Consider the following 18,601-nt stretch of genomic DNA (forward strand, 5'->3'; position numbering starts at 1 on the left):
CTCATCCCTCTCGGGTCACGTGCGGGGGGCATCGCGGGCGCCGGAAGTGTCGCAGCGCGGCGGCCCACGTCGGGAGGTGCTCGGTCGCTGTCGCCGGGCGGCTCCGGGCCGCTTCCCCCCCCCCCCCCCCCCCCCCCCCGGGTCCCCCCCTCGCCCCGCTCCCGCCGCCCCCGCCGCCATGGGCGCCAGCGGCTCCAAGTCGCGGGGATTGTGGCCCTTCGCCTCCCCGGCGGCGGGCGGCGGCGGCGCCGAGGGCCCCGGCGGGCAGCAGGCCCTGGCCCGGGCTCGGGCCGCGCGCGCTGCCACCCCCTTCGTCTTCACACGCCGCGGGTGAGAGGCCGGGGGAGGCGGGGGGGGGGCGCTCCGCTGCTGGCTCGGTCCAGGCCTGCCCGAGCACCGGCACCGGTACCGGCGTGGCGGGCGGGGGCGGGGGGACGCAGGCCCAGGCCTTCCGCGGGGTGGCGGGGGGGGGACGAGAGGGCAGCCCCCGACAGCGGCTGAGCCGGCGGCGGGTGGTCGTTGCAGCCCTCGCAGGGCTGGTGGTGCCGGCCTGTCCCAGCTCCGTCCCCTGCTCGGGGCGCAGGAAGCTGCCAGCGGTCGGCAGGCTCTTACCCAGCTGCCTCCCCTTTCCTCTCGGCAGCTCCATGTATTACGATGAGGATGGGGACCTCGCCCACGAGTTCTACGAGGAGACAATCGTTACCAAGAATGGGAGGAAGCGTGCCAAGCTGAAGAGGATCCACAAGAACCTGATACCTCAGGTAGCGCGGGGAGAAGGGTGGGGGAAAGCGAGTGCCAAAGCACCACGGTGACAGCTGAAGTCCTGGCTTTGCACATGGGCCTTCTCCTTCGGGGCATCTTCTTGCCAGGAAGGCAAAGGCTTTCTGCTCTCCCTGCAGCGTCAGCCTCAGAGTCGTGGCTCCCGTGTGTCCTGGCTTACACCCGTGCCACCTAGTGAGGCCGTGGCAGGAGAGGGAGAGCTGGTGACAGCCTCCAGCCCCCCTTTCCAGAGAGAAGCGGTGCCCCAGCCCTTTAGAGCTGCCAGGCTGGGGATGATAGCTCAGCTGGGTGTGTGTTGTGGGGCACAGAGTGCCAGGCAGCCATGCACAGCCGTGGTGTCCCATCATTGACTACCTTCCCCAAGGTGTGGGGTGCTGTGCTTGCTCAGCTAGTGTCACATTGCTGTGGAGGGCTGGGCCATGGCTTTGGGAGCAGCAGCCAAAGTCTGTCACCTGCTGACGCAAGTGCACATGTTTTCCCCGGCTGCTCAGTACTGACGGTGGTGTTGACAGCTATGCGTTTTGCACCTCACTTTGCAAAAGTCTCCTCTTAAAATAAGCAACTGGGGTGAAGCCGGGAAGGGGCTGGCACACCAGTTGAGGGTCTCGGTGCAGGAGAAGGATAGCCTGCATGTATGGAAGCTTCTGGGGGCATAAATGGAGAAAAGGGAGGATCAAACCAGGGCTGGAGAGAGACCCTGCAGGAGTCTTTCCAAAGTAAGCAGAAAGGCGTGGCTCTAGCAAGCACCTGGAGCAAGCCGTTGGTGCGCTCCGAGGGGTGAGCAGCCCTCTGGCAGGGTGGGACCCCTCTGGGTGCCACACAGACAGTTATGGGGGGGAAGGATTTGGCACTGCTCCCCAGGCTGGCCTTCTTGCAGAGGCAGGCTCAGTCTGTGGGACTGCCTCCTAACCCTCCTCGATGTGGGTTGAAACTCACTTGGTTGGAAAGTTTGTCTGAGCCAGAGAGAGCAGACACTGGTACTAAATAGCCCTTCGCTAGCCCAGGCTTTTCTCTGGCTCTGCGAGTGGAGGCCCAGCCCCGAGCCCTGACTCCAGCCCCAGCCCCCCACCTGCCAGCGGGTCCTCCCAGTGCTGTAACAGGAGAAGGCTTGGACGGAGCATGGGAAAGGCGCCTGTGGCTGGCGTGGAGGGAGCGTGCATTCAGCAGCCTCCCCTCTGGATAGAAAGCTGCTTTTCTTGTGTGCCAGCTGCCCTGGCTGCTTTCTCTCTGAGAGCTCTTTTCATTCTTTTAAATCCCGTGAATGAAAGGTGCCGGATGAAAAGCCCAGACGGCCAATATCTGCCAGTCACGCACCAGCTGCTGCACGGGCAGTGCCTGGCAGAGCAGCTCCCTCCTTTCTCGCTCTGCTGAGCTCCAGACCCGCCATGTGTGGCGGCCAGCCACGCCGCCCTCGGCTCTCCAGGGACAAGTTCGAAGGGCAAAGTGCTTTCGCTTTGTGCGCCGCTGTTCAGGGGTACCTGGTGTCACTGTCACGGCGGCTTTATGGACTCCTGTTCCTCGAGGGCGTGGTGCCCTCTGTACTACAGGGTTACTCACAGGGCTTGGGGTTGCTTGGTGCTCTCCTCTGCTCACCACTCTGACTCTTCTTTCAGGGCATAGTGAAACTAGAGCACCCTCGCATTCACGTGGATTTCCCGGTGATCATCTGCGAGGTGTGAGTTACCAGACGTTGCTGCCCGCGGGCGGGAGGCCCTGCCCCACCGCCCCTAGCCTCACCAGGCGAGGCTGTGTCGTGTTCCCACCTGAGGAGGACTCTGGGCGCGCAGCGGGGACGGCGGCTCTCCCCTCGCCTGGAGGTGAGGCAGGACGGAGCAGGCTGGGCTAGGCTTGGCTAGCGCTCCTCGCAGGAGATGGGTGACCTCGTGCAACGACTGCTTAAAAATATCCTCGCTTGAGTCAGAAGACTAAAATACCTTTTGTAGCCTCTAGCCGACGTTTGATGGGTAACTGGAACTGCAAACGAGCTGCTGTGTTTGAGCTGTTAAAGGGAGAGCGAGCCTGCACTTCTCGCCAGAGAAAATCCCCTGCTTCTCAGGTATGCGGCCCAGGGAGAGCCAGGACAAGGTAATGCGCTGCCCAGGGCCCCGAGGTCCCTCAGGCCCGGTGGTTAGATGGCCAGTGTTGCAGCGTGTCGCTTGACATGGGTGTTATGTGATGCTCCCCTGGATGGGTCTGTTGATGGAGGATAAACGGGGCAGGCCGAGGGGTGGCCGGTCTCGAAGCACATCCATCTGGCTGCTGCGCTCCTCTTGGGAAGGGGATGGGGATCAGATGCCTCTATCTTGGACCTCGGTCTCTTCCCCCTGTGCGTTTCCCTGCTTATGCCGGCTCTGGGGAGGTTGGCTTTGCTGCTGCCTGCAGTCTCTCTGCCCGCAGGAGATCTCTGCGGTCTGTGGCCGCTGCTGGCAGCAGCGAGGTCCCCAGCTCTGCAGCGGACTTGCCTCCTCCGTTAGCAAGCTGGCTCCCGCTGAGTGCCGTCCTTCGCCCGCTGTGGGGTCGGGCTGCTGGGCAAGACATCTCCTCGTAACGTCCTCGCCCCTGGTGCCGTCTTGAACGTACCTCCCGGAGGGGTGGGCCTGGACAGAGCCAAGCAGGAAGGAAATCATCTCTTTGCTCCCCATCCCCCTAAAACAATCGATCGGTGTGCCTGCCCTGGCTTGGAAATCTCCCTGGCGATGTGAACTATGGTTCCTCCCGCGTCCCAGCTGGTGGCAGGAGGAGAAACGTGATGCACTTTAAAGGGAGGCTTTCTGCTCTGTCTCGGAAGGTCTTGCTCTTTTCTCCTCTTTCCTCCCGCTTGAGAAGGTTGAGGTTGCCTTGGCAGCACCAAAAAACCTCTCACCCCTGCGTGCGGGCCCTGGGGTGCCGAGCCAGCTGCTGCAGGGCCAGGGAAAGGCCTGACTCGTACCGCCCCTTGCCAGCGCTGGGAGCCACTGCCTCCCTGCTTGACTGCCTCCGGACCGGGCGGGCGGAGGAGGACCGGCCGTGGGGCAGCAGGCACAGCTTTAAACTGGGTCAGAGCCTGCTCCCCGCAGCAGCCAGCTCGGCTTTCCTCCTCTTTCGTTCCAGAACTTACTTTCTAAGCACTTCAGACGTTTGCTACCTCGATTTTTAATTTAAGCTGCTGGCACTTGGCTGCCAGCCCTGTCAACATCTACATTGGATGTATCCATCCCCTTGCCCGCTGAGAGCCGCCCGGGCGTGGGGCCACATTCTCGGCTTCAGGGAGATAACAGCGGCGTGGCTGTTGCCGTCTTCCTGTCACCACCTCTTCCCTCCGCGTCCCCCCTCTTCCCTCCGCGTCCCCCCACCCGCTGTTCCCATCAACAGGAGCGAGCACGGAGGGTGAAGCGGATGTTCTGGCTGCCACCGGGCAGGGAAGCAGGAGGGCAGGGCTCCGGCAGGGAGCCTGTCTACACTGTGATGCTGGGCGCTTCTTTTGACATCTTTTGTTCTCCTGCTTGCTTGAAAGAGTCTTGTCTTAAAACAATCCCCCACTGAAGTGTTTCCTATTTGCACCACCTGCTCTCGAGTTTCTCCCGGGCTGGATCTCCCTGGGAAGGGCGTCCCTCGGGCTCCGCAGGAGAGCAGGAGCTTCTGCCCCCAGGAAGAGGAGAGAAAGCCGTGGCCGGGCTGTCTGTGCCACCTTGCCCCGCTGCTGTCTGAGGGCGCGGGAAGCTGCACCGAACCCGCCTTGGGCACGGGGGGGAGGCGGAGGAGGAGCGGGGAGGGGGCCGGTGCCGTTTTCCTCCCCAACAGGGAGCCCCTCGCCTGGCTACCGGCCAAAAATCTGCTGACAAGGCAAGGCTGGAACCCCCGGGTGGGGGGCTGAGACTGAGACCGGCTTAGCAAGGATGCTTTTGTCCTCCCTGACAGGCTGCCCACCCTTCCCCCAGGGTGTCAAACATGCTTCCCCCCAAAAAACACACTTTCTCCCACCCCTTCCACCCCCTTCTGTGTCACCAGAGCGGCAGCGAACCTCCGCAGGCTGCCAACAAGCCGCGTCCTGCCCTGCTTCTTCCCAGGCTGGTCCCCCGAGCAGCCAGCCCCCCGCGCCCCCTCCCCTCCCCTGGCCTCCAGCCCTCCTGCAGCAGCAGGGCCTTGGGAGCACCTGGAGGGATCTTAAAAATGTGAAGGTCGCTGTAAATAGTATCTGTGTCCACTGTGGTGTTGGAGCAAGCAAAAAAAAAAAAAAAAAAAGGAAAGTTTTCCTCTCAATTCTTTTTTTTTTTTTTTTTTTTTTTTTACAATTTCTGTGTGATGTCGTGCTTTCCCTTGTAGATGTATAGCTGAACCATACTCACTGACACTAGGCTCCTTGCTCCTCTAGCGTGCGGGTAGGACCCGTGGGAAACGTACACTATTTATGGTCCTTCCTCCCAGTGCATCTGTCCACTTTTGTTAAATTTCAATAAAATTATTTGTAGAGCCTGCAAGTCCAAGAGCTGTCTTACTGGAGAGGGCGGGTGGGCAAGCGGCTGTGTCCATGGGCAGACGAAGGAGATGCTGGAGAGCCGAGGGGAGGTGGGCTTTGCCGTGCCGGTCTGTTTGCTGCTGGTGCTTCGAGCCCCCTGTTTTTTCTGGAGGTGGGCGTTTGTGCACGCGTGGCTGAACTGGTGGTGAAGGAGCCACGAGTCACGGCCGTTTCCAGGTGCTCCAGTTTGGCACATGGTGCTGGCAGGAGTTGGTGGCTTTGTCGGGCTGTGAGTGTGCTTGTAGCTGCTGTGACATCCTTTATGTATATAACTAAAATGTGTTTGTATAAATATATATAATTTTCTTGTTCAGCCCCAGAGTGTTGGAGCTCGGGCCCCCATCCCCTCCCGTGTGGGGAGGGAGGTCTGGAGGGACCCGGGAGGCAGCGAGGGACCGGGGCGTCCTGGGCAGCCCAGCCTCAAGCCGACCTCTTCCCATCCCTCTGCCCGATCCCCACGGCGGGGGGGAGGATCCGCTTGTCCGCTCCTTCATCGCCTGCCCTGCCAAATCAGTGCCTCATTAATCACCGGGGCCTGACGACTTTCTCGAACCCGGCATGACCCCGTGCCGGGATGCTGCCCGTCCCCCCAAGTGGTGCCGGCTGTCCATGGGGCGAGCGTGATCTCACTTTGTGCCCCGTGTCCTGCCCCCGGCAGCCCTGCAAATGTTTTCCTGCAGCCACCACCACCTCTCATCATTTCCTCCGCGCAAGCCGGCTCGGAAATGAGCTGCTGACGAAAGCTGTAATGAGAGAGTGGTGCGGCGTGTCCTGCCAGCGCTTCGGTTTGCGGGGGACGAGGCTCCGGGATTTTTGCCCGGGGTCCCAACCCCAGGAGGGACAGATCGCGGTGGCCTTGAGGGGGACTGGGTGGCTGCGCAGGGCGGTAGGGCTCGGCGAGGTTAACCAAGGCGGTGGCTGTGGCTCGTTGGCCCTGCGACCATCTCTGTGTCCGCTGGGGTCACCCCAGTCCCCCTCCTGCTGCCCACGGGGCAGGGCCGTGCCCGCAGCCCCCGGCCCGTGGCAGAGGCAGGTGCCGACCTCCCCTCCTGGCCCCGTGGCTGCTCCGTCCCCGAGCCGAGCTCCTCTCCCACCTTGCCCGGACCTGTCCGGCACGAGCGGATGTGACTCACGGCCCGTTATCCGGCATCCGTGAGGGATTCGTAGCCGCCCGCGTGGGGCAGCTCGCCTGCTCGGCTCACCCCGGCCACTGCCCACCTCCGCTGCCCCGCGCCGCTCTCCGCTCCCGTGCCTGCCTGGGAACGGCTTAAAATCCCGTCACGCTCAGCGGGGTGAGACGGGAGAGGGGAGGCTGGATCTGTCCAGCTGCCCCCTCCCAAAATCCAGGGTCTTCCCCGTGGGAAGGGAGGAGGGAAACCGAGGCAGGCGATGCCGAGCCCTCCTGAGGGGACGGCAGCGAGAAGCTGCCTTGCGTTGAGGACTTGCAGCCCTCCCCGCAGCAGAAAGCTGTGACCCCTTCGGCCACCCGGCTGCCGGCGGGTCTGGTTACCTTCGGCCCACAAGGCCGTGGAGGATGGAAAATTTTAGGCATTTCTGCTGCAGGCGAAGGGAGCCTGTTTACTGCCCGGAGGGGAAGGGCAGCGCCCGCCAGCGCTGGGATTTCTTGGCTCTCCGGAGGGTTTTGGCAGCCAACGCCCAGCCGGTGGCCGACCTTCCCTGCCCCTCTCCCGGCCGGTGCCTGGCGTTGCCCGCAGGCCGAGCTGAGCTGCGGGGCGCAGCTCGGATTCGGAGCGGCCAGCCCGGACGCCGTGCCCGTCCCCGGCGGTACCGTCACCCCCTTGGTGGGAGCTTCGCCGTGAAAGCTGAGACCCAAGCGGGTCCCGCTAACGGGAGCCATCTGCGGGTGCCGGCGGCCCTAGGCTTGGCACCGTCGGCACCGAGGGCCGGCACCGAACAATGCCGGGCTCGGCGCTCCCACCCGCTCTCCGGGGAGCTGACGGGCGGCTGGGGAGCGCTTCCGCAGATTCAGCCCTGCTTCCTTCCCCCACCGGCCCCGGCACACCCTCACGCTCTGGCCCCGGTGCTTCCTCTGCGGGGGCACCCCGATGGCCCCCAGCCCGCCGGGGCCGGCCCTGGCCAGAGCGGGCAGGGGACGGGCAGGACGTGGGGACCGCCGCATGGCTGGTCCTTCGGCCCTGCCTGTCCCGCTGCCCACCCGGAGGAACCCGCCGGAGCCTCGGCGGTGCCCCGGGAAGGAAGCCCCCCGCCTCCCCCAGCCCCGCTGCCCCTGCGGCCCCCTTGTGTCCCCCCCCCCCGGGCAGGAAACCGATGGGGCCGCGGCTGAGTCAGCAGCACCGACTCCCCCCCGGTCCCGCACAGGACGTCCTGCCCGGGGGGGGGACAAGGGGGCCGCACTGCCCTGGGGACACCGCTGTTCTGGGGACACCGCTGTTCCGGGGTCACCACCGCCCTGGGGTCACCACCAGCCTGGGGTCACCACCATTTTGGGGACAAGCTGATCCTGGGGACACCATCCTGGGGTCACCGCTAATCCGGGGTCACCGCTAATCGGGGGTCACTGCTGTTCCAGGGTCACCACCATTTTGGGGACAAGCTGATCCTGGGGACACCATCCTGGGGTCACCGCTGTTCCGGGGTCACTGCCGTTCCAGGGTCACCACCATTCTGGGGTCACCACCATTTTGGGGACAAGGTGATCCTGGGGACACTATCCCAGGGTCACCGCCGTTCTGGGGTCACCACCAGCCTGGGGTCACCACCATTTTGGGGACAAGCTGATCCTGGGGACACCATCCTGGGGTCACCGCTGTTCCGGGGTCACCACCCTTCCAGGGTCACCACCATTCTGGGGTCACCACCATTTTGGCATGACCGTGATCCTGGGGTCACCACCACCCTGGGAACACCACCGTTCTGGGGTCACCACCATTTTAGGGTCACCACCAGCCTGGGGTCACCACCATTTTGGGCACAAGCTGATTCTGAGGACACTATCCCGGGGTCACCGCTGTTCCAGGGTCACCACCATTTTGGGGACAAGCTGATCCTGGGGACATCATCCCGGGGTCACCACCCTTCCAGGGTCACCACCATTCTGGGGTCACCACCATTTTGGCGTGACCGTGATCCTGGGGTCACCACCACTCCGGGAACACCACCGTTCTGGGGTCACCACCATTTTAGGGTCACCACCAGCCTGGGGTCACCACCGTTTTGGGGACACCCCCCCCCCCCCGGCCCCGCCGAGCGCCGCAGCCCCTTGCGCCCCCCCCCCCCCCCCGCCCCACGGCGCCCCCTGCCGGCACCCCCTCGGCCCCGCCCCCTTCCGCCGCTCGGGAGGGCGGGGCTTCCCGGGCCGTACCAAGCGCGGCGGGGCGAGGGGGTGACGCTCCTCGCCCGGTGCCGCGGCCCCACGGAGGTGTATGTGCGTGTGTGTGTGGGGAGGGGTGGTCCGCCGGCGATCCTCTCCCCCGGGGCCCCGCCGTGGTCCGCGCCGCCATCCCGTCGCGGCGCGGCGCGGTCGGGGCGGGGCCGGTCGGGGCGGGGAGGCGGCGCCCCCGCGGGTGGTGCGCGCCGGGGAGGTTTAAAGCGGGCGGCGGGGGGAGGCAGCGCCGGTGGGAGTCGGTGGCGGGGGATGGCGTGAGCCGCGGCCGGACCCGGGCGGGGGAGCGGGGGAGAGCGGAACGGGGCCGCGGGGGGGCCGCGCCCCGGCGCTTTGTGTGCCGCTCTCGGACAAAGGAGGCGGCGGCGGCGGCGCCGCGCCGGCACCCGCGGGAGCGGCGGGGAGCGAAGACCGGGACCGGGATTCGTGGGGGCTCTGCCCGCACCTCCCCCGGGACCCCTCTGCCCCGGGCGGGGGGGTTGAGGGGAGGGGGCTCGGGGCGGGGTTTGCCTTGGGGGGGGGGGGTGCGGGCAGAGCCACCCCCTGCCTGCACCCCCTGCCTGCACCCCCTGCCTGCGCCCCGCTCCCTGCGCCCCGCTCCCGACCTCTCCCCGCTGCCCCCAGGCCCCCGTCGGGCAGGATGCGCGGGGGCTGCGCGGCGGTGGCGGCTGTGCCCTGGCTGGCCCTGCTGGCCCTGGCCCGGCAGCCCCCCGAGAAGCCGTCGGCCGCCCCCCTGCTCACCCGCCGGCCCTTCCTGGTGGCCTGGAACGTGCCCACCCAGGACTGCAAGCCCCGGTTCCAGGTGTCCCTCGACTTCAGCATCTTCGACCTGCAAGCGTCCCCCAACGAGGGCTTCGTGGGGCAGAACATCACCATCTTCTACAAGGAGCGCCTGGGGCTCTACCCCTACTACAACAGCCAGCGCGTGGCCGTCAACGGCGGCGTCCCCCAAAACAGCAGCCTGTCCGAGCACCTCGCCCGTCTCCAGGAGGGCATCAGCAAGTACATCCGCTCGCCCACCAAGGAGGGGCTGGCCATCATCGACTGGGAGGAGTGGCGGCCCATCTGGGCTCGCAACTGGAAGCCCAAGGACATCTACCGGGAGGTATCGCAGCAGCTGGTGTACCAGCGGCAGCCGACGTACCAGCGGCAGCCCACCTGGTCCCGCGAGGAGGTGAACAAGCAGGCGGTGTTCGAGTTCGAGTCGGCCGCCCGGCAGTTCATGGTGCGCACGCTGCGTGTGGCCAAGAGCTTCCGACCCAAGCAGCTCTGGGGGTTCTACCTCTTCCCCGACTGCTACAACCATGACTACAGCAAGAACAAGGAGAGCTACACCGGGCAGTGCCCGGACGTGGAGAAGACGCGCAACGACCAGCTGGCGTGGCTCTGGAGGGAGAGCATGGCCCTCTACCCCTCCATCTACCTCGACCTGCTCCTGGCCTCCACCCCCAACAGCCGCAAGTTTGTGCGAGCGCGGGTGATGGAAGCCATGCGCATCTCGCAGCAGCACCATGATGGCTACTCTCTGCCCGTCTTTGTCTACACCCGGCCCACCTACATCCGCAAGCTGGACGTGCTCAGCCAGGTAGGGCTGCGCCACCAGGATGTCCTCGTCCCAAGCCCCGGGCGCCTGGGGTCTGGGGTCGGCAGAGGTGGTCCCTCTGCCCGTGTCCCATCTCGTTCCCCTGGAGCGGGGTGGCTCTGGAGGCTGGTGTCCACCCTCACGGTGCTACCGGCACCTCGTGGTTTGGTGGGGTGGGGAGCAGCACCTTTTGGTGCAGGGCTGGCCCCGGGACCAGGAGGTTTGCCCAGCCCTGCCTCTCTCCCTCCAAGGGGGGGGTCACGGTGTGGGGACCCTCAGCTCAGCCCCTCTGTGGGTGGGTGATGGGGTGCCATGAACCACCCCCGTTATGGGTGAGGTGTCTGGCAGCAGGACTCACACCAATGGTCACCATCACCAGGGAAATACCTGGGAGGTGCTGCAGGACTCTTGGGTCCTGGCAGCCAGGACCCTGGGCTGTGTGAGCCCATAGTCCCTGTGCTGTGCTGCCTCAGCCCCCGGGGAGGAGGAGGGCAGTGGTGGGGAGCCTTGTCCCCAAATAGCTGCTGGGACAGTCCCCTCTTCCCCGTGGCCTGGAGCAGAGGTAGGGTCTTGCCTCCCTGACCCCACAGTGGGCTCTTTGGGGCACACCGTGCTGGGGGTGTGGGTGCTGTGTGTGGTCTGTGGGCACTAACCGGGCTCTGTCCCTGCAGCCGGACCTGATCTCCACCATTGGAGAGAGCGCGGCGCTGGGTGCAGCTGGGGCCATCTTCTGGGGCGATGCGGACTACACCAAAAACCGGGTAGGTTTGGGGTCAGCGTGCTTTTGGGGAGGTAGATGATGGATGGAGAGTCACCGGCCCCCAGAGGGGGACCAGTGGCTCAAGGCTGGTGTGTCCTGTCCATCTGGGGTGCTTCTCTCCCTGGGGTACCCCAACATGCCCCTGATCCCCTCCCCTTTCCCCAGGACTCGTGCCAGATCATCAAGAACTACCTGGAGGGGGACCTGGGCCGTTACATTGTGAACGTCACGACAGCAGCGCAGCTTTGCAGCACGGTGCTGTGCCAGGGCCGGGGCCGCTGCCTGCGCCAGGACAGCACCGCCGATGTCTTCCTCCACCTCAACTCTACCAGCTTCCAGCTGCGGCACCGGGACGAGGACCACCCCCAGCACCCTCTCTTCTGGGCCGAGGGCCAGCTGTCCTCAGCTGACACCCTCTTCCTACGGACCCACTTCCACTGCCACTGCTACCAAGGTTGGCAGGGCAGCGGCTGCCAGGTGCCCGCTGGCCCCCGCAGCGGTGCCCCTGACCCCCTGGCACCGCTGGGACTTGGGGTGCTGTTGCTGCTTGCAAGCTGGCACTAACCCCTCCCTGGACTGAGCTGGTCCCCCTGGCACCCCCTTTCCGTGGTGGCAGAGGGGACCTATTTAAGATATCCCTACCCTGCCTCTGAGGTAGCTCGTTATGGGGGGCTGCCCTTCATGGGGGGGGGGGGAGAAGAGCTGTGTGGTTGCCCCACCTCTGCCCTCCCTGCTGTGGGCAGGTGCTCCCCATGGGGATGGGGATGGGGGGGTGGGGTGGGGATAGCCCTCCTCTCTTATAGGGAGGGGGATGGGGGCAAGGGGGGCGTGGGGGCAGGGAGCGGGTGCTGTGTGGTGCTAAGCCCCTGTGCGCTGCCCCATACCAAAGTGCTTTACCTCGAATAAAGCTGGGCAGAGTGCGAGTGGGGTGTGGGCTGATTTGGGGACGGGGCGAGGGGGGAGCAGTACAGGTCCCCTAGGGCCTAACCCTTCTCCCAGGCATAGCCTCCCCGGGGTGGGGGCACCCGGGGGGGTGTGTGCGCTGCCCGGGGAAGGCACGGCGCGGGGAGGGGTTGGAGCTTCCCCGCGGTGCCGCCGCCGCGCCGGGTGGGAGCCGCGGGATGCGGCCGGGCCACCCACGTGGAGGCCGCCGCGGGACCGCCCCGGGCGCTCCTTGGCCACGCCTCTTGCCTCAGACTCCGCCCAGGCCGGGCTCCGCCTCCGGGGCTGCCAGCGGGCCGCTCCCGGCGTGGCCACACCCCCCCGGAGTGCCTCGGCCCCGCCTCCGGCCGGAGACGCGCGCTCGGCCCCGCCCCGCGGAGCGTGGGCGGTGGGCACGGCAGGAGCGGGGCTGCGGGGACGGACCCCCACCCGGGACCGGGACAGCGACAGCGGCGGGGGGACGCCGTCCTCTGCGCCACGGCCGGGGGTGGGTACGGCCCTGCGGGGGCGGGGGACGCCTCTGTGCCACGAGTGTCCCCCAGCGGTGCCCTCGCGTGGCTCCTGTCGCCGTGTGCCACAGCGTCCCCGGCGCAGCCCGGCCCCGCCTTTGCCCGTGCCCTTTGCCGCCGATCCCGGCGCTGCCCCGTCCTCGGGGCGCCCGTGGGCACGGCCCGGCCCCGCGGTGCCAGGACGACCGACCCTGCGTGGCACAGCACCCCTCGGCCGCCGTGCGTGTCCCCGGCCGGTGCCCTCCTGTGCCACGCGTGTCCCCGGCCGGTGCCCTCCTGTGCCACGCGTGTCCCCGGCCGGTGCCCTCCTGTGCCACCACCGTTCCCCGGGCTGCGTCCTGCCGGGTCGTGCCCGATGCCGTGGGCTTCTTCCCCGCGGTGCCCTTCTCCTGCCAGCTAATGGCCGATGCTCCGCGCTTCCCCAGCGGCACCCGCCCGGCGCAGCCCACGTCCGTCACCGTGACCTTGGGGCCCCCCCCCCCGCCCCGTCCGTGTCTGTTTGTCTTTCCAGTCCAGCTCATCGCCGGCCCCGTCACCGGGTGTTGACTCTGCGCATTCCACCCCAGCCGGGCCCGCCGCCGCCAGTCCCCGGCACGCCGCCGTTCCCGCTCCGGGGACGCCGTGCTGGGCTCCGGCTGCCGACAACTTTGGGGACTTCACGTGAGGAGGTGGGAGAGGTGACCCTGGGTGACTGGCACCGCTCGGGGACGGGGGTGTGGATTAATGCCAGCCCCAGCTTGGGCTGGGGATAAAAGCGTTGAGGTCTCAGCCTGTCTCGGCTCTCCCCGAGCAGCTCCGGCACCCGTCCTGCGCCTGCCGGCACAATGGCGTCGGGGTGGTCCTGCTGGATCCTCCTGCTGCTCCTGCCCGCCCCGGCCCACGCCGGGGGGCCCGGCCCCGTCCTTGTCAACCGCCCCTTCGTCACCGTCTGGAACATCCCCACCGAGCGCTGCGCCAAGAAGTACAATGTCACCATCAACCTGGAGGTCTTCGATGTGTTGGCCAACGACCAGCAGTCCTTCATCGGGCAGGACATCACCCTCTTCTACAGCAAGGAGCTGGGGCTCCTCCCCTACTACACATCTGAGGGGGTGCCAGTGAACGGGGGGCTCCCCCAAAATGCCAGCCTGCACGCCCACCTCCACCAGGCCACCCGGGACATCGAGGTCACCCTGCCCAGCCCTGCCTACGGCGGGCTGGCCGTCATCGACTGGGAGAAGTGGCGCCCGCTGTGGATCCGCAACTGGGGCTCCATGGACATCTACCAGCAGAAGTCGGAGGAGCTGGTGCGGCAGCAGCACCCGCAGTGGCCCCCCAAGCTGGTGAAGGAGACGGCCAAGCAGCAGTTTGAGCGGAGTGCCCGCAACTTCATGGAGCGGACCCTGCGGCTGGGCGAGACCCTCCGTCCCAACGGCTACTGGGGTTTCTACGGCTTCCCCGATTGCTACAACAACAACTTCGACAGCCTGCCCTACACCGGGACGTGCCCGGCAGTGGAGCAGCAGAGGAACAAGGAGCTGTGGTGGCTCTGGGAGAGCAGCCGGGCGCTCTACCCCAGCATCTACCTACCCCCCTGCTTCAACGGCACCAACAAGGCGCTCGCCTACGTCCGGCACCGCGTGGCCGAGGCTTTCGCCGTCCAGCGTGGCGTCCTCGATGGCGGCATTCCTGTCCTGCCCTACTCCCAGATCACCTTCGACCGCACCGTCGACTTTCTCTCCCAGGTGATGGGGACGCGGGGACGGTGGGCACCTCTCAGGCTGACGGGTTGATGCTGGGGAGCCTTTAGCTCTGCTGGGGCAGCGCAGGGGCTTTGGGCACCGCTGACTTCTCCTCTCCCCTCGGGTGCAGGAGGACCTGATGAACACCATCGGGGAGAGCGCGGCTCAGGGCGCCGCCGGCATCATCCTCTGGGGCAGCCTCAACGACAGCGTGTCCGAGGTGAGCGCGGCGGGTGGCACCGCGCCACCGCCCGCGGGGACCCCCCCCCCCCCTTCCCCGGCCGCGCAGGGCTGTGACACTGCTGTGTCATTGCAGGAGATGTGCCTCAGGCTGAAGGACTACGTGGACGGGCCCCTGGGCCACTACGTCGTCAACGTGACGGCCAGCGCCGATCTGTGCAGCCGGAGCCTGTGCTCCGGCCAGGGCCGCTGCGTGCGCCAGGAGAACAAGCAGGGCTTCCTCCACCTCGACGCCTTCCGCTTCACCATCGACTTGCGAGCCGGCAAGCCCTGGCTGGTGGCCCAGAGCGTGGAGTCTGGTGACGACGTCTCCCGGCTGGCCGAGGAGTTCAGCTGCCAGTGCTATGACAAGTGGCAGGGACCCCGCTGCGACACCCAGGGCTTCGCCGAGTGACGCCCCTCTCCCTCTCCCCCCCTGCCAGGGACACCGGGGTGGGCGAGGTGGCACCATCCTGTGCCCCAGCACCCTCAGTGTGGGGTTGGGAACCCAAACGCGAGGCTGCTAATAAAACCGGTAGGCACCCGCAACCATCTCATTGTCTTCTGCCGCGGCACGTTTTGGGGCAGGAGGGTCCCCCAGCGACACTGGCGGTGCCTCATGAAGCTGCCAAGGGCTATGCATCGGGCCAGGGGGTCTCGGAGTGTAACACTTCAAAGAAGCCAGAAAAAAAGAGGAACATTTATGGGAAAAGCTGTAGGACAGGACAAATGGGAAAGGTTTATTATTCCAATGGTTTATTACCAACTCTTCTAAGCTCTGTTTCTTACTAAGTCTATTAAGCTCTATCTCTTAAGAACACTATTAATTAGACACCGTTGACTTGCTGACGACTCTCTGCGTTCTCTCTAGTACGTGCCGTGCTGGGGTCCACCGGCGTTGCCTGCGTCTGCAGGGCTGGGGCTGCAGGTGCAGGTGGGGCAGTGGCGGACTCTGGGGCTTTGGCCGTGGGGTGGCCTTGGCTTCGGCAGAGCTGAGGCTGCTGCCAGCATGGGCATGGCAAACCACGGAGCAGCACGGCGCAGGCCATGTGGGGTTTGGCTGCCTGGTGGTGTTAGAAAGAAGGCGGCCAGAGGGGTGAACCTCTCGATGCCTGCTGCTCTGGCAGGCTCTGGAAGCCTGGGGCCAGCTGCCAGTGGAGATGGATGGGCGCTGCCGAGGCCGGGAGGTGCTTCAGCCCGTCGCTTGGTGGGTGCGATCGTCATGGGTGGAGACGCCTGCGTGTCCCTTGCAGGCTGGCCATCTGGGCTTCTGGAGGGGTGCCCTTCATCCACCTCTGGTGCACGCGGGGCTCTCCGTTTGAGGCCAACTCCCCTCTTGCACTTTTCCGGCAGGTGGGGATGCTCTCTGTTAAAGGTGGGGTTGTAGTAGTAGAGTGTCTTAAAAAAAGCAAAGGAGAAGAGTTAGTTGCCACCTTCCCAAGACTGGAAACCCGCCACCTACAAGGACTAAGACTTTGAGTTTCAGAAGACAAGCCTGGATACTGAAAAGGCCTCGGAGGGCTGTTTGAAAACTAAAGCTTAGGCTAAAACGTTACGTGATGGTTCTCTTCAGTCATCGCCACCCCTGGGTTTTTGCCACTGGGGAGCAGAGCGGTGTAGGATTTTCAAAAGCGTAAGAACTAGTATCGAAAGCCAAATACCACTAGTTCTCAGCAACTGCACTGTGGATATGAGCAGGCAGGTAATACTATGGCCCTTAAATGTATCATCTTGGCTTTCAGCAGGTGCCACAGGAAGGTTTCGGATTTGGTACAGCAAGACACGTAGCAAAGATGTTAAAAGAAATCAGGTTATGCTGAGTCTGTCCTTCCATTTAACAGGTTCAAACTCAGTGCATATAGCCCAACTGTATTTTATCTGTGCTTCTACGAGCCAGAAAGACTAACTCCAACCCTCCTGAAAATGACTCGAGAAGGAAATTAAAAACAGACTGCTCGCTACCAACCCCATCACCTCTATTACGAGGCCTTATTTGATGTGAAGGTCCTTCTCTTCCCCAAGACTATTGTGAGTGTTAATTGATGTGCAGAGCAACTGCTGTACCTGGCTGTGAGCAGAAGCTGCGTCTTCTTCTGCCAGGAACTCAGGCAGGGAAGCAGATCTTTGGAAATCCTGTCGCGCTTTGGTGAATCCATAGAAGTTCAGCTGTCAAAGGAAGCTCTTCATCTTCTGCGTGGCAAAAACCCGCAGAGGTCTTTCCCTGCCCAGCACCTCCTCTTTGAAGAGTTCTTCATTGATGGCCACATATTTTCCACCCTCACTCCACCAAATGGACCGAAACTGGTCACTTTCCACCATTTTCCAAAGCTTCTCCGGAAAGGAGAGGGATGAGAAGTGATTGGCTTTGCCTGCTCCCTTGGGGGAAACAGGAGGGACTTGTTTGGCCTCGTGTCCATCGCTGCCAGGTTGGACATCCCGCTCCTCCTTTATCGCTCGCCCGGCAGCGTCACGGGGTTCTCTTTCCCCGTGTCCTGGAGGGCCAGGAGAAGTCATGTCTGGCAGCTGGCCCAGCTCGTCTGTAGCAGAGAGGGATGGTGTTTCTGCGGCAGACAGCTCCCTTTTCATCTCTTTTGTCCCAGCGGGACCAAAGTTTCCCTCGCTGGCCATCGCCCTGGACAGCCAGGCCTTCTCCTGCCAGTCAGCAAGCAAAGGCCACCCGGCGCTGGCTGACTGTGGGTGCCAATGGGTGCCCTGGCAGAAGGGAGCAGCCAGAGGAGAAATTGCTGAAGAGCACTTGTTGCTTTTCACTCCCAGAGCCACCGGTGGTGGGACTCCAGAGCCCAGAAGTCAATAAAGCTGTGTCGAAGGGCTGTAGGCAGGGAGAGGACCGTGCTGTGTGCGGTTGCGTCCAGGAGTGGGTCCACAGGGAGGAGCGGGGATGGCTGCAGCCTTGGGCATCCCAGTGCCCCATTTGGGAAGCTTTCCAGCTGGGCACCTCTGACAGCTGCAGAAATGTCCTTATGTGGTGGTCTTTGTTGTCTTGTCACTGGATGGTGACTGTAAGGAAACATCATCCCAGCTGTCAAAGCCGCCTGAAGTTTGCATTCGCCTGGACACCAAGAGCAGCGGCAAGTGTGTAGCCTCTGCCAGGCATGGGAGGAGGCAGCCCAAGACACAGGGAAAGCCTTGGGGAAAAGGAGGATTCCTCCAGTCCTCCACTTTGTCTAGTGGCATTGCAATACAGAGCCAGAGCAGGACGACGGTTCTTTCTGAAGAGCGGAAAGAAAGAAGGAAGGGAGACTGCTCGGCAGGGACTTGCTATTTCTCTTCTCTCCTGGGGACAGGGTGGCTCCTGCCTGCTCCCTGGGCTAGTGCAATGCAGAAGCACTAAGTGTAACAGGTAGGAGATCTTGTATAGGTGACAAACTTGCATCAGGTTTGGCAACAAAACCCGATGACGATGAAAACATTTCCAAACATCCATTTTCAAGATGGTCTCTCCAGAGCAGAAATGTCCTGGTTAGAATAACTTGGGGTTGTGAGCCCCCCCAGCACTTTTATGGAGTCCAGCGACAACCAGTGTTTGATTTCTGCAGAGTTACTACAGCTTACTCCTTCATTTCTTTTTAGTACATGAATAAGGATCTCAGAAGGTACCAACAGAGACATGATTAGACCTTTGGCTTCTGCAGTCACGGCTTTCAGAAACACGTACTGGGTTATTACCAAGTTATTTTGGGTTTGTGTGGCGGTGTTTTGGTAGCAGGGGAGTGGGTTACAGGGCCGGCTCCTGTGAGAGGCTGCCAGAAGCTCCCCCGGCTCCAAGTCGGACCCAATCGGCGATGGCGGTAGCGCCTCTGGGAGAACAGGTTTAAGGGGGGGAACCCCCGGAGAGCGGTGGGATTGGAATGCGAGAGGAGCCCCTCCGCGAATACCGAGGTCGGTGAAGAAGGAGGGGAGGAGGTGTGCCGGAGGAGGTGGATGCCCCCGCAGCCCGTGGGGAGGCGGCAGGCTGTCCCCCCCAGCCCGTGGAGGGCAGCGGGGGAGCGGAGGCCGCCCAAGATGGCCGGGAGTCCATGGGAAAGCCCGCGCTGGAGCAGGCTGTGCCTGAAGGACTGCGGCCCGTGGAAGGGACCCACGCTGGAGCAGTTCAGGAAGAACTGCAGCCCGTGGGAAGGACCCACACTGGAGAAGTTCGTGGAGCACTGTCTCCCGTGGGAGGGACCCCACGCTGGAGCAGGGGAAGAGCGAGGAGTCCTGCCCCTGAG

At 64.3% G+C, this 18,601-nt stretch overlaps 4 protein-coding genes across 7 annotated transcripts; 3 read left to right on the forward strand and 1 right to left on the reverse strand.

The window, feature by feature from the left end:
* The first annotated feature begins 32 nt into the window (after positions 1-32).
* On the forward strand, positions 33-5,232 carry TUSC2 (tumor suppressor 2, mitochondrial calcium regulator). 2 transcript variants are annotated; one of them, XR_003927718.2, is made up of 4 exons: positions 33-330; positions 641-761; positions 2,394-2,597; positions 2,724-5,232. XR_003927718.2 is itself a non-coding variant. In XM_030043851.2 (3 exons), exons 1-3 carry the CDS (start codon positions 179-181, stop codon positions 2,457-2,459), a joined length of 339 nt encoding a protein of 112 aa, XP_029899711.1. In that variant the 5' UTR covers positions 33-178; the 3' UTR covers positions 2,460-5,232. The 2 variants fall into 2 exon arrangements, 1 of the variants encoding a protein (XP_029899711.1); XM_030043851.2 differs by having other exon boundaries at positions 2,394-5,232.
* Positions 5,233-8,862: 3,630 nt separating this feature from the next.
* On the forward strand, positions 8,863-11,736 carry HYAL2 (hyaluronidase 2). The gene is made up of 3 exons (XM_029996305.2): positions 8,863-10,224; positions 10,893-10,982; positions 11,147-11,736. Exons 1-3 carry the CDS (start codon positions 9,280-9,282, stop codon positions 11,543-11,545), a joined length of 1,434 nt encoding a protein of 477 aa, XP_029852165.1. The 5' UTR covers positions 8,863-9,279; the 3' UTR covers positions 11,546-11,736.
* A 104-nt stretch (positions 11,737-11,840) lies between these two features.
* On the forward strand, positions 11,841-14,921 carry HYAL1 (hyaluronidase 1). 3 transcript variants are annotated; one of them, XM_029996184.2, is made up of 4 exons: positions 11,841-12,410; positions 13,226-14,156; positions 14,284-14,373; positions 14,470-14,921. In XM_029996184.2, the coding sequence occupies exons 1-4, from the start codon at positions 12,103-12,105 to the stop codon at positions 14,785-14,787; spliced, it is 1,647 nt and encodes a 548-aa protein (XP_029852044.1). In that variant the 5' UTR covers positions 11,841-12,102; the 3' UTR covers positions 14,788-14,921. The 3 variants fall into 3 exon arrangements, with proteins under 3 accessions (XP_029852044.1, XP_040974789.1, XP_040974790.1); XM_041118855.1 differs by having other exon boundaries at positions 12,326-12,410; positions 12,944-14,156; XM_041118856.1 differs by lacking the exon at positions 11,841-12,410 and adding an exon at positions 12,417-13,100.
* Positions 14,922-15,106: 185 nt separating this feature from the next.
* On the reverse strand, positions 15,107-17,074 carry LOC115333339 (heat shock transcription factor, Y-linked-like). Its single transcript, XM_029996198.2, is given in 2 exon segments — positions 15,107-15,770; positions 16,437-17,074. Coding segments are annotated over 2 exon segments (1,095 nt in total). The 5' UTR covers positions 17,001-17,074; the 3' UTR covers positions 15,107-15,239.
* Between the last annotated feature and the right edge of the window lie 1,527 nt (positions 17,075-18,601).

Source organism: Aquila chrysaetos, chromosome 20 (genome assembly GCF_900496995.4).
Source record: "Aquila chrysaetos chrysaetos chromosome 20, bAquChr1.4, whole genome shotgun sequence".
Taxonomy (NCBI): Eukaryota; Metazoa; Chordata; class Aves; order Accipitriformes; family Accipitridae; genus Aquila; species Aquila chrysaetos.

Excerpts from the sequence above, each read along its gene's own strand:
- HYAL2 (XM_029996305.2), top strand. The coding sequence starts at position 9,280 with ATGCGCGGGGGCTGCGCGGCGGTGGCGGCTGTGCCCTGGCTGGCCCTG. Across the intron at positions 10,225-10,892 it reads AGCTGGACGTGCTCAGCCAG|CCGGACCTGATCTCCACCAT; the intron begins GTAGGGCTGCGC and ends CTGTCCCTGCAG. Across the intron at positions 10,983-11,146 it reads CGGACTACACCAAAAACCGG|GACTCGTGCCAGATCATCAA; the intron begins GTAGGTTTGGGG and ends CCCTTTCCCCAG.
- HYAL1 (XM_029996184.2), top strand. The coding sequence starts at position 12,103 with ATGCGGCCGGGCCACCCACGTGGAGGCCGCCGCGGGACCGCCCCGGGC. Across the intron at positions 12,411-13,225 it reads CCTCTGCGCCACGGCCGGGG|CTCCGGCACCCGTCCTGCGC; the intron begins GTGGGTACGGCC and ends CTCCCCGAGCAG. Across the intron at positions 14,157-14,283 it reads CCGTCGACTTTCTCTCCCAG|GAGGACCTGATGAACACCAT; the intron begins GTGATGGGGACG and ends CCTCGGGTGCAG.
- TUSC2 (XM_030043851.2), top strand. The coding sequence starts at position 179 with ATGGGCGCCAGCGGCTCCAAGTCGCGGGGATTGTGGCCCTTCGCCTCC. Across the intron at positions 331-640 it reads TTCGTCTTCACACGCCGCGG|CTCCATGTATTACGATGAGG; the intron begins GTGAGAGGCCGG and ends TCCTCTCGGCAG. Across the intron at positions 762-2,393 it reads ACAAGAACCTGATACCTCAG|GGCATAGTGAAACTAGAGCA; the intron begins GTAGCGCGGGGA and ends CTCTTCTTTCAG.